The following is a 13,825-nucleotide window of genomic DNA, read 5'->3' as shown; positions in this document are numbered from 1 at the left end:
ACACACACACAAAACTCACTTAAGCTTTACATATCATAAATGTTAATACTGCTGAGATGCAGCACATATTTTCTGAGTGCTCTGGCCTCCTCTGCCTGAGTTCTGCAGGAACTACACCGCTCCACACTGGGAAACCGTCACTGTAGGAAAAGCTCAGTTGTAAACAATAAAATGAGTGAAGGCACAATTCTGGTTTGCCATTTCACTTTCAGGGTCACTGGATTTCAAATCTGGGCTCAACACCACATTTTCATGGCTTACAAAGAAAGCAGTAAACGCAGTACTCCAGACAAGCTGCAAATTCATATATATATAGTCTTGTGTATAAGACTGTGCTGTCCTGTGAAACTGAAGTACACTTGATGATCCAAGAGCTTGTACAACCATCTTTAGATAATCTAAAGAAATCATTTTTTGTGTGACTCTCACATTGTTGCAGAGGAATTTTGTCCCACTCTTCAATACAACCTCTCTTCAGTTCACCAATTGTTTGGTTTTATGCACAGCTCTCTCAAGGTCCTGCCAAAGCATTTCAAAATCGGCGACGCTCTCATCAATGGATGGGTTTTTCTCTTTTTTTTCAGTATTTCTTTCACAGGTTTGTTGCTGTGCTTCACATCATTGTCCGTGCACGACCCAACTCTGACATTTGACTCTAGAATACTTTGGTCTTGGATTCCATGGCTGCAAAACAAGCCCAAATCACCATCCCTCCACCACCGTGCTTGGCAGTAGGTATGGGTATGCTGTGGTTGGATTTCACCAAATGTGGTGCTGTGCATTATAGCCAAACATCTCCACTTCGATCTGGTCTATCCAAAGGACATTGTTCCAGAAGTCTGATTAGTCTTTTTCTAACTGTGGGGTCATGAACTTGAAAAATTAAGATGTTAACTAAGGCCTGTAGAGTCTGAGTCAGAACATATCACACAGTTACTTTGGTTGAATCTGCTGGGACGTCCATTCGTGGGAAGGTGAATAATCTTTCTCACTGTAGAATGATGGACTTTAAATTGTTCGCAAGTAGCTTTTTAATAGGGCTGAACGATATATCGCATTTGCGATAATATCGCGACATGATCAAGTGCAATTTTCTAACCGCAAAGGCTGCGATTATACTGCGATTATATGATACAATTCATGAGCTGCATCCTCCTGAGGCCGCATTTGTAGACCGATTACGTCACAGCGACGCGCCGAAGGCTGTCCAAATTACTACCATATCCCAGAATTCATAGCGCGGCCCAGCCAAACTCCAGTTTCCAGCAATGGCGGCTGTTACTAAGTTTTAAAATTACTCATACTAATCTTTCTGGGTCACAAAATAAACTTTTAACATATTTTCAGGCGAGAAAGTAGCTGTGTAAACATCAAATATCTGCTCGGTTTATCAAGATATCCCATATTTGCAAAAGTGCTTCGACGTTTTCAGAGGCGTCTGCTACCCACCAGCTCGACAGCTAGCCGGGAGCTCGAGGGTTACTGATGCGGCCGAGAACGGCACAAGTCCCGGCACATCATTTTCAGATCACCGCGGAGTTTCGCTGCTCGGGTTAAACGTAATATATAAGTCACTTAGACAACCTAAAAATGTTATTGTTGGGCTTTTTTCAGTGTTTTGTTTGTTCGTGAGTAAATCGGTTTGGCTGAGATTAAAGTTATTAGATTAGATAAAATAAAACTTTATTAATCCCCCGGGTGGGTTCCTCCTTGGTTTTCACACAGCTGACTAAATGTCAAACAGAAAACTTATTAAACAGAAGTATGAGACAGTCGAGAATTTACGCCAGTGTCTGGTTATATTTTAGATAGCAAGAAGCAGACGGCAGAGTTTATTAAACTCCACCGAGACAGCGGTGACGCTAATCAGAAGGCTAGACCGTCCAATTTCACGCCTTTAAAGTTTAAAGGCGTGTTTGTGTGTGTGTTTATACAATTGCTATTATGTTTGCACTTTATGTGTAATGTTACTGACTGCAGAGATCAGTAAGATGTGTGTATTTTTTATTTATTAGTTTTATTTATTTAATATTATTTTTTAATTGAATGACTGTCTAGTAGTTCACAGATGTCGAAAAACTGAGTGTGGTAAAGCCACTGATTTTTTTTATGTATATTTCTGCAATCTGCACATTGTACTGACTTTCATTTTAATGTTTACACCAGGGTTCCTTGTCAGCACTTTATGCTCAGATGTTTGTAAGCTAAAAATAAACTATTGTGTATGTTCAAATATACTGTTGTGATTGAAGAAGTTAAATAAAAATGTCAGTCATCAATTCATGCATCACCTCATGTCATCATAACAGAGGTCTGTCTTCCAGGAAAGAACAGTTTAAAATTAATGTAATATAGTATTGGCCATACTATATGATGTATTGCTTGTCTTTGTTTAATAATACAGAAGACAAATACCTTAAAAAAATAATCGCATATCGCATCGCAATCGCAATATTGGGGCAAAAAAAATCGCAATTAGATTATTTTCCATAATCGTTCAGCCCTACTTTTTAACCCTTTGCAGACTGATGGGCAGCAACAATTGCTTCTTTACTTTACTTCACTGCTGATGTCTTTCCTCCTGACTGCTACTTACACTCCTCTGGCAGCAGTAAAGATTCATTTTTAATCACAGGACTGTAACAGAATACTGGAGGTGGTATTCTGTTAAAAAAAAGCTCCAAATGTTTGGGTTTTTTGCAGCTTCTGTAAATTTATTTTTCAATAAAATATACAGTCAAGACAAAGGTATCTAAATCATTTTAGTTACAGAAAGAGATCATATGTACACAGGTGCCTCTGATTGTAAAACAGAATTTAAAAAAACAAAACAAGAAAATGACATTTCCTCTCTTACATCACAGCTCTATGATGTTTCTCTTGCCTCAAATATCTATCAAGTCTTCCAGTAACATTTTTTTTTACTTTACACTCTCCTACAAAACAGCATTTACATCTTTACACACATGTACTGGTATACGTCAGTATAACTGAGGGAACCTGGATGAATATTAACTTTACTATATACCTTGAAATTTTAATAAAATTTCCTGGCTAAAACCCTTTCCAACGAGGTTCAAGGGACGTAATTAAGAAACCAAAGAGCAGTTTTACACAAACAGCCATCATAACCAATTGAATGTATTTTTTGGTTTGATCTTTACCGCACTGATGATAACAAGTGCAGAGCGACATAGAGGGGCACGTTTTGCAGAGTTAATGCGCTGCTCTGAGCTCCACATCCACATATGACACTTCGTAAAGATGTTTGAAAGTGATTTAATGGCTGAATTAAGCTTCAATATTATGTTCAAGATTAAAATGTATACTTACCTTGCTTACAGTATTGCTCAGACAACATTTTAGATTAAAAATGACTTCAGTATTTGGTTTGGATCAATCTTGAAACGCTACTGACAGAAATGTATGCAGAGTCCAGTGTAAGACAACCAAAACAAGACTCCTCATTCCAAATGACATCTATAATAAGGTTCGCTCTTAGAATGAAGATCTTCAACACATACTCTGATCTAGATTAATCCTACAAGTGCAATTACAGCAGACATTTCATTAAATTAAGAAAGGCTGGGAACAACAGCAGGGCGACGCTGCACTCACTGGCTTTATCATTGGGTAAATTAATAAATGCTTAAGTAAACCACCTTAGCTCACATCCACAGGCCGTAGCTCTTTTTTGTTGTAACACTGTGTCCACTGTGCTGACATTATAAAAAGTTGCACAACAGTTTATCTGCTGTCTGAGTAATTTCTCTCCAACCCTTCGGTGCAATCAAAAGTCAGAACTGTGAATCAAAATTAATTTTTAGCATTTGATTTTCCATGTTTCAAACACATTTATTAAATGCAAAAGTACCCATCTTCACCAAAGTAAAACAAAGCTACAAAACCTCCAACTTGAGTCATTCACCACGTTTAGCAGCTGATTTAAGTCCAAAGCTGGCAAAGCCCTCACAATCATTCAAGAGCAGTTTAATGGATTTAAAATGTGTTTTTGAATGGAGCAAATTCTAATGCATAAATCATTTCTTTAAATTGGGTGAACAGGAACCTAACCAAACACGATACAATTAATGACACTGAGCAGTGTTTTTGTAGTTACTCGCCTGGAAATAAAAAGACTTTCAACAGCTTTAGATTTCACTGGAAATCAATCTTCGCTTTTTTTTTTTCTCGTTATTCTCAGTTTTGTGTGGCTGCAGTGGTTAATTTTTCTAAGTGGTTTCAGTCAGAGCTGCATAGAGTGTAAAGTGTTTAAACCTTGGAAATAGAGTTGTCACAATGTGCACATGAATCTTGTTTTATAAAGCCACATTGAGTCACGACTATAATCACGAGGGGGACAGACTGAAAAAAAGAAGACTGCACACTGATCTGAGCCCTTGGTTTGTGTTTGATGACAAGATGAGATGTTATCTCTGGCTACAAGTTATGGAGGCACGCAAGTCATGAATTTACTTAATCCAGTCAGTCTCTTGGGTTGCTAATGTAAGCTAGCCATCTCAGCACAAACAGTGCTAACGAGAATGAGATGAGACATTCAGTCCTGCGTGTGCTCAAAGTTACAATGCTTTTATTTTTAAGTTACGCACAATTATGCTGCCCCTTGATTGTGTTTTACAATTTAGCCCATCAGATGCACTTTACTTAGTTTTACAGTTTTATAGGATGTAAGAATTTAGGTTCTCAAGATGTGATGCAGCTGAATAATGAAGAATTAAAATCAGGAGATCAACGTCAGTATCCAGCCTTATAAATGGCATCTAAAAGTCAAAGGAAATTAAATACCTGAAGCTGTTAATCTTACACGTAATATTTAAAGCCACTGCGAAGGCTGCACAACATATTTTTCCAGTTATGTACTCAACATCATCTTGGACTGCACTGACAGAGTACGGACTGTACTGGTTCCCAGTGGCACAAAGTTTCAGTGTTTTTGAACAAGCACGCATGCTGAGGAAACTGAAAACACACAAAACACGTAAGGACAAACAGACATGACACAACTGTAATTTCTCTTGCAGTGAAAGAATCTGACCCTTGTTGCATAAGATTAAAAAATAGACTTTCTGTTCCTGTGCAAAAGTCACCGCCTTCTGAGCAGTTTATTATTGCCTCTCCAGTGGCAGAGAGACGGAGAACGAAACATCACCTCCATGTGGGGAACAGAGGTTAGTGCAATCTGAACCAAGCAGGCTGGACGGAGACCAACTCACTCCTTTTAGACAGTGAAGTGAAAAAACAAAACACAAAAAAAGAGCCCATTATCCCACCTTCTTTAAAGATCTGTCCATGTGCATGTGTCCACGGTACAAGTGTCTCTAAAATTGGTTAATTTGTGAGATTTTGTTTCATGACAACTTGGATAGCGTAAATGTTGTGAAAAGGAAAAAGCTCAGCCTGAAGAGCGAAATAAGCACAGTTCATCTGAGATCTCACAACACAAACATGAGGAACGTCTAAGCCAGTCCAGAGGAACTAGGAGTGCCAATAATCCAACATGCCGAGCAGCAACAGTTCCCGGACTCCACGGGTGTCTTCGCTGCAGTATGTGTGTGTGTGCTACCTGCACATGGGTGGGTGGGTTGCACACATGCGCCTGATGCTAGACCTTTGCATCTGGGGTGTTTGTTTATGGTGTTACTTGCAAATTGCCTCCAGAGTGTCAAGGGTGCGTTTGATATCGCGTATCTGCGTAGCCAGGTTGTGTATGGGCTGCATGGAACGATCCAACTCCTCGCAGCGAGCCATTAGTGTATACATGCCCTGTGGAGGCAAAAACATGGACGACAGAATTTATCAGAAAAGGAATAATTTGTACTTTAAAAAAATAATGTGAGGGGGTTTCCCACTGTGGTCCTAATTTAAGGTTTTTCCTCATTAACAGTTTCTTTTCAGGTTCACAAGTTAGGAATGCCTTATGTTAAATCATATTTCTGTAAAGTGACCTATCATGTAGCGACTACAATCCAAAATCCAAACCCATAAACAAAACTCGTGTCCAAGGAAAATCCTGCAAAATGACATAAGCTGGGCTATCACTATTATTTAGCTAATTAGGTAGTAAAGGTTCATAATGCATGCTCTGGTGGACCCAGCAAACAGCAATCTTTACTTGTCACATTATGTGAAAGGAACAGAAATTACATGTCACCTTTATACTCATATCTACAGACTCTCCCAGGCTGTCCACTGAGTCTCTGTAGGTCTGGATATACCCCACACTCAGAGCTGTCATCTGCATAAAAGAGATGGTTAAGAGAGAGATTAAAGAATAGCACAAAAACAAAAGGGGAGAAATAAAATAGTAACATAAAACATGAAGACCCTGCAATATATCTACATACACCCTCAGCAGTGCTATTACAGGGTTAGACCCCTTTTTGCCTTAAGAGCTGCATTAACTCTTAATGGCATAGATTCAACAAGGTGCTGGGAACATTGATGTCAACATGAAAGCATCACAAAGTCAGCTGCAGATTTGTTGGTTGCACATCCATGATGTGAAAGATGCTCTTTGGATTGATATCTGGTGACAACAGTGAACTTGTGATATGAGGTGTTGATGGAAGGCAGGAAGCTTTTATGTTGTTTATGCCAAATTCTGACCCTACCGTCTGAATCCAAAGCAGAAATCGAGACTCATCACCAGGCAATGCTGTTCTCAGCTGACATCTGTGACACCCATCCTCACCTTAAACTACTACGTAATACACAGACTTCAATGACGTGTACGTGTTACACTTCTGACTCAGACGACAGCATAAACAGGGTGATTTGAAGAAAGAACTACTAAGACTCACATTTTGGATGGTTCCATTGAGGCTCCGCATCATCACCTCCACACTGTGTGCCACTTCCTGGGTGTGTCTCTGAAGGTCCAAAAGGACGGTGGGATCAATGGGTGGTATATCCGCTGGTCGCCGTGTCAACCCTCGACTTCGGTAAATAGGACCCGAACAGTCCGCTAGTGAGAGTCATCATAAATTAGATATACAATATAGAATAGCTAATATAGAATATACTTTTTTATATAAGCCATTAGCAGAATTATCTATAAAGTGCAAAATTATGGACACTGGAGGAGGAGATAAGCATATGCCTTCTGAGTGAAATGCAGTGAACCAAATTCTAGTCGGACCTGTGGGGTGCAAAATTAAACTATAACTACAGTGAGGAAGGAAAAAAAAAAAAAAAAAGAAACACTGAATAAAATGAAACATTTTTATTTGACTGTTTCTCAGAAATTGAAACAAATTACACACTTAGCCAAGAGTGCCATGAGTAATTAAACCTTGGATTAAACAAACCCCAGTCAATAAATTGGAATTTAAAAACAAAAACAGTTTCAACCTCTGAAAAGTTTCTGTCGGGCTGTGGCAGGACCTTTAAGAAATCCCTTCAGTCTAAACAAGGTCTGTGCGTCATCAATCTTAATTGAATCAGCAGGTAGAGAGAATGAGCTGCCACAGAGGACATATTGACTGTGGCCCTGTGTTTAAATTGAGAGGCCAGTTTAGCTGACACTCTCATCCAGGGGGGTTTCTGAGTGAAGGGCAGGGGCTCTGTGTCTTACTCCAGCAAAATCTGACAAGACGGATGGCTGCTAATGCACAAGCTCTGCCAGGTCGACCTGCTGAACCTACATAGATGATTTAATTTCTGAGACAGCGGCACACGTGTGGGATTTTGAGGAAAATCCTGGGGTTGGGTCTCCATCATCTCCCCACAGCTCAGACTTAGGCTAATTTAATCACACAGGAAAATGGGAAGATGAGGAGAGGGGAAGAACAAAATCACCTTTTAATTATTACGCTTATAAAATCTTATGCAGAGAGGACTCTGAAGGGAAACAAGCACTGGTGGAGGGTTTCACTAACCAAAAGTGTAACTTTTAGAGATTTCCCACACTGTTCTCAATGATATGAGCATAAAGCTTAATGCAGAAACATTTCCTGAGTACGTAAGAATCACTAAGACAGGATAAACCTGATTCATACACAGTGTAGAGTATCTACCTGTTAGAATGGCTTGTTGCTTCATGTTGGCACCATCACTGACATTAGTCACGTTTTTAGCTTTGCTTTATTTCATTATTTGCTGCAGCAAGTGATGTTTCAACACTTAACTACTCTTCAACTGTAACGATCTGTATATATGGTGCACTTCCTAACTGAATAAACACATCTTTCCTTGAGTCAGTCACATGATTTTTCACTCAATCTATTGAGACAGAAAGTAAAATAAATAACTTAAAAAAAATAGCGACTGCATGAATTGCTTAGCTTGTACCGCATTAACATTGTGTGATAACGACAAACCAGTCAACTGCAGCTATTGCGTGCTCGGAGGAAAAATTATACATTTACTAGAGATGCATCGATCGATAGGCCAGGGACCAGAAAAGGATGATTTTTTTTAGTCTTCTCTGCTCTGACGAGTTCCAGTTGGTGAGACTCGGGAATGTCCCATGCATGAACCGGTCTGGTTTATGCATGGGCAACACATGCACAGCGATGCACACGAACAGTCATGCGCACACTGACAGCCATATGCTACCATGTTGTGAAGCGTGGAAGCTTTTCACTGTGAGTGAAGACACAAAGTTTGCTAAAGTAAACTGTAAAGGGGGGGTGGGGATCAAACCTAACCAGACACTTATATCAACCACACCCAGCTGAACATGGGCATTATAAAGTAGCTAAGAAAGGAAAAGACACCAAAGCTAAAACTATTCAGAGCTCTGACCCAGCAACCTCGACATGAGCAACGGCTCAAACCAGTAAAACCTGTAAAAAAGATCAAATGGAATTTGTCTGACAGTTATTCTTGTTACATAAATCTGTTGCACCTGCCTTTGTTTGCCTGAGGTAAAATCTACAATCAGAGATCTAACAGCTAAATATTTTAGTGAAATCAAGCAATCATCATTATAAGTAAACTTGTCTCTTTAGGTCTGAATGTTGCCCACACAGAGCTGTAAACCATACAGCTTAGAGTCCACACTCACACATATATCACCACATCTGTCTTTACCGTGGAATTCTTTTCTCAAGCAAATCTGAGTTGCACCGATCAGATTGTATGCACTTGATCAACTGTCACTGAATGACCCCACAGGCCATTAAGGGATTCAAGTAAGCCAGTTCATAATAGGATAACCAACCATGGCAATTAATTTGCTTAAATTAGTACCTCAATTCCAATTTACTTATTATGGTCTAAGCAATGCATTAATGATGACTAGTCACTGACTGGGTGTGTTTGCCTCTGCAAGGAGGAGCAGGCTGTGAATCTTAAAGAAGACAACTGTCACTGCAGTTCAGTCCCACCAGCTATACAAATACCAATAACCTGTTGAAATGCCATATTCTACAGCAGGAGTACAAGCAGTCATGAAAGAGCTCTATCTACATGTCCTCTACACCAGCACAAACTGTATACAGTCCACACATACAGTATGCATGTTTCTTCTGTTTGCACTTAGAATAAAAAACTAATAAAGAAATACAAAATGTTTTCATAATTTACAAAAAAAAAGGGAGAAAAACTGTGTTTGAATAATGTCAATTATTCCTCTGACTCTTTACTCACAGTCACTGCAGTCCAGACTAGGCTTGGAGCTCATTTTGATCTTCTGCTCGAGGTTTTTTGTGATGAAGTTAGTCAGGTCTCCATCATGACTGACTGTACCCTCTAGTTCCAAAGCCGAGGAGATGGTGGCCCTTCGGCCCTCTGACTGGCCACTTCTGCCCCCTCCTCGAGCCCCTGAACCACCTGCAACCAATATCAACAACTTGTGGTTACAAAACACTGTCGATAGTCAATAACACAGTTCAACGTGGAAGAAAAGTTAAACAATGTCACAAATTCCACTTCTTTTTACTTCACTCTGGTGCTTTACAGAAAAAGATTTTCTACATTTCTCAGTTTAGAAAAGACACGAAGAAAAAGCCAGACCACGGGAAGATGCACATCTACCTCCACACGCTTGACTAATTTCATCCAGGCTCTTGCTGTCCTGCATTCCCCGCACATTGCGAACCCAGACCTGGGCCATGATGTGAGGAGGGCAAGGGGTATCATCTGAAGAAAGAAGAGGAGGTGGAGGAGAAGAAGAGGTGGAGGTACTCGGACCAGGGGCTGAAGATGAGTAGCGTTGTGAAGACTGGAAATTTTGGAGAACAAATAAAAAATAAAAAAAGTAGAGAAAATTTACTGAACCATGTGGAGCTACACATATCTCCTGTCGTTTACAGTGGCCACGCTTTTCTTTGATAGACGGCTTCTTTTCTCACTCTTAGGTTTATTCACTCTAAAATAACGACAATCATCTTGTCAATCATTGATAGTCAGCACGCTGCACTTTATTTTAATCCTACTGAAATTTGTCTGAAAGAGGTCATGTTCTGATGACTCAGCTACATTTATTTGCGCTGGCTTTAGTTCTCATTACATCTGCTGACATCATTCTCTCTTCGGTACACACAATCTAATAAACCTGAAATGTCAGAACAATAATCCGGCACTCCACTCACTTCCACCTTTGTTCTCCTTCCGGCGCGCTGATTCTCCAACTTGTTTTCATTCTTCTCATCCTCCTCCACATCCTGTTTCTCTGTCTCTCCATCTACATCCTCCTCTTGGCTGTTGGAGCCTCCATCCGCAGTCTCTGCTTCTGTCTGCTGCCTTTCTGTGGTGACTGGGTGTCCTTGCTGATACGAGTCTTTGGACTGCCTGTGCAATGCTGAGTCCCACAGAAGAACTGCATCAGCAGGGTCCACAGTCTTAGAGGCTTCATCAGGAATGTCTTTGGATCCTAGATCTGTTTCTCCTGTGCCTGTCACCGTGGGGAGGGAGGGGTTTGCCTCCTCAGGGCTTTGTAATGATAAGCTAGAGGTTCTCTCATTCATGTCCATCTCTGTGTCCAAGTGGCCTTTCCCATGGTGAACTAGGTTTTCCATATTAGCATCAGCATGGTTCTCTGTGTGCATGTGGGACTCATCCACAGATGCCTCCCCGGTACCTGGTACTCTACTTGAACATTTCACTGAGACCGGAGCTTGAGGGCCATTCTCCAGTGCAACAGGTGTCGCTACCCCGTTTGCCGTTTCTGGCACTTCTGTGCCAATCACAGGGGAGAGACTCATCCCTCCGCCTGCTGATTACAAAGAAAGAACATTACTGGAAACCTGGAAGTGACTCTGCCTTTTAAATCTATAATTAAATTAACTGGTTTTACCATGAGCTAAAAGGGTTTTCCCACATACCAAAATAACATTTTTCATACAAACCATTTTTTTAAAAACATGAACCCATCTCATCCCCTTATCCTTCCTTAATCATCAGCGCTAAACACTAAAGTACATTAGAAAATGTTTGATCAAAAAAGTCGTAAACAAAGTCAAGAGTCTGACCAAGCATTCAATGCCATTTTTTGCTACAGTATTGAGTATTCAATGGTTTGGCCAGATCGTACTTGAGAAACACGAGTCAGGGGGTCAAATATCCATCATTAGGGCCTGATGATGTGGGTAGAACCTATGAATTTTATCCAATGGATTATTTACATATACAGCAGTAAAGAGAATTTTCTAGATTTTTGAGTACATGGGATGCAACAGAAAGGCAAAGCAAACAAAAGTTTGCATACAATCATAATGGACATGAATGTCACTTTAATTTTGGGCTTTTAATGATCTCCTTGAACTGGTCTTTTACCTGAGTGGAATGATTACACAACAAACATCTTTAATAACTTCAAAAAAGAAAAATCAAGAATTGGGTGTAAAATGTTAATCTCTTTGTGATTTCTGACCACAACTGGACATTATCAAATGTAAGTAAGAATAGGTTAACTACATTTTGCCATGTAGCTGAACAATGGCAGCTGTTTATGGTTTGTCTTGATCACTTCGATGCATCAGGAACATCGTTCTCACCACTCCTAAAGCAGTTCTCAAAACAGTTAAGCCATTTCTCATAACACTGAACTGTGCAAAAGACTAAAACAAAAGTTTTTCACGCCAAACCAAGCAAAGTCAGTCGACAACGTCCAATCTGTCACCAATGAATATTGTAGGGCAGCTATTACTGTGTGTGTAACTGGCCTTGCTCTTCCCTTTATAGTTGAAAAAGCTTTAAAACTGATATAATTTAAAATACTAAATCAATACCAGACAGCATTAAGGTAAGTGATATCTGAAAATCTGACTGCCAAAAGTGTTAAAAACTGGTTTTCATGAATCAGAGTCAAATGAAAAATGCATCAACACAATGAGAAAGTGAAGTATGTGTAGAAACAACAGCAGTGCGTATAAACACAATGAGAAATGCTTAATGTGAGTAAGGAGACTTACGTTACTGCTGTAAAGAGACAACTCTAAAGGCACAACCACAGACAAAAGGAGAGGAGTACATCCACTGAATTCACTGACTCCTCTTCAAAAGTAGAATAAGTGAATAATGTGCTTGGTCTCCTGACCTCTCATATGACGTACAAGACAATGGAAACAATTAGACTGTGAGAAGAAGGGGGCTGCTGTGAGAATTTTCGAGAGATTTAAACACGTCGGTGTTAGCTGACACACTTATGGATCATAACAATTTTTCATAAAGACTGAAATGGCGTCGTACTAAATGGTTTAGCTCAATACTAAGCTACCTTAGTGTTAATATTAGCTTATATTTCCAAATTTTAAGACAGCAACGCCCGAAAATTACTGTGTGACAAACAAAGAGGAACTAAGAAAAAAAACCCTGACAAGCATAAGTGTCTGCCAACGCTGAGGAAGTTGTCGTAGTGCTGTCAGAGTCGCCTTGCTAGCTCCCTTTCAGCTGCCAGTGCAGTTAAATGACGTTAGCGCAGCGCGGCTAACATTAGCAGTCCAGGCCTCCAACTCCCAGAACACTCACAGCTGGCTTTTATTGTTTGACACGGCTACATCAAAACGTACATTTAGTGCTAACCTTCGCAGTTACCCACAAACAGGCTCATACAGCAGCGCTACAGAGCTCCGTTAGGCGATAAAAACACTCACCTGAGGAGTTTCTATCCTGATAGATGTAAGCAACAACCAAGTCCGATGAAAATATCCTTCCGCGTCAAGTTCCGAAAGAAATGTTCCGGCCTGCAAAAGCCATCATTAAACATATATGTATAGATAGATAGATGTATAGATAGATAGATGTATAGATAGATAGATGTATAGATAGATAGATAGATGTATAGATAGATAGATAGATGTATAGATAGATAGATAGATGTATAGATAGATAGATGTATAGATAGATAGATGTATAGATAGATAGATAGATAGATGTATAGATAGATAGATAGATAGATGTATAGATAGATAGATAGATAGATAGATAGATAGATAGATAGATAGATAGATAGATAGATAGATAGATAGATAGATAGATATGTTATACGAAAGAAAAAAAGTTCTGTCAGCACGACTCTTTGGGTTTAAATGTGAAAAATAATTTGTAAAATTTCATTTAAAAATGTCTCAGATTATCCTGTTATAAAACATAAAGGTTCTGTTACTTCTTTGTACTTTGTTTCTATTTAATCTGTTACTTAGTTACTTTGGTTTAGTATGAATGGCAGTGAGAGATGTCTTTATCAGCAGAATAAGCTGTAAAATGTATCAAAATACAGCAACACATTTTCCACAGATGTACAAATGGACCACAAATGTCTTTGTCAGGCAGATTCTGGCACCCTTGCTTTAAAGAAAACCGGTTGTGTTCTGAGTGTACTTATGTTTTCAGTTTATCAGCATCCTTTCGTTCCTATATG

General features: G+C 39.5%; 1 protein-coding gene across 6 annotated transcripts; it reads right to left on the bottom strand.

Annotated features, from left to right (window-relative positions):
- Positions 1-3,834: 3,834 nt before the first annotated feature.
- Positions 3,835-13,137, bottom strand: borcs6 (BLOC-1 related complex subunit 6). Of its 6 annotated transcripts, none has more exons than XM_026154374.1 (7): positions 13,059-13,137; positions 10,557-11,179; positions 10,000-10,186; positions 9,613-9,795; positions 6,822-6,985; positions 6,173-6,256; positions 3,835-5,784 (listed from the first exon to the last, which is right to left on the bottom strand). In XM_026154374.1, the coding sequence occupies exons 2-7, from the start codon at positions 11,166-11,168 to the stop codon at positions 5,659-5,661; spliced, it is 1,356 nt and encodes a 451-aa protein (XP_026010159.1). In that variant the 5' UTR covers positions 11,169-11,179; positions 13,059-13,137; the 3' UTR covers positions 3,835-5,658. The 6 variants fall into 6 exon arrangements, with proteins under 6 accessions (XP_026010159.1, XP_026010160.1, XP_026010156.1 ...); XM_026154375.1 differs by having other exon boundaries at positions 10,557-11,176; XM_026154371.1 differs by lacking the exon at positions 13,059-13,137 and adding an exon at positions 12,988-13,051.
- Between the last annotated feature and the right edge of the window lie 688 nt (positions 13,138-13,825).

Source organism: Astatotilapia calliptera, chromosome 20 (assembly GCF_900246225.1).
Source record: "Astatotilapia calliptera chromosome 20, fAstCal1.2, whole genome shotgun sequence".
Lineage (NCBI taxonomy): Eukaryota > Metazoa > Chordata > Actinopteri > Cichliformes > Cichlidae > Astatotilapia > Astatotilapia calliptera.
Note: the sequence above shows the minus strand (reverse complement) of the source record. Positions and strands in the feature narration are given on the sequence as shown.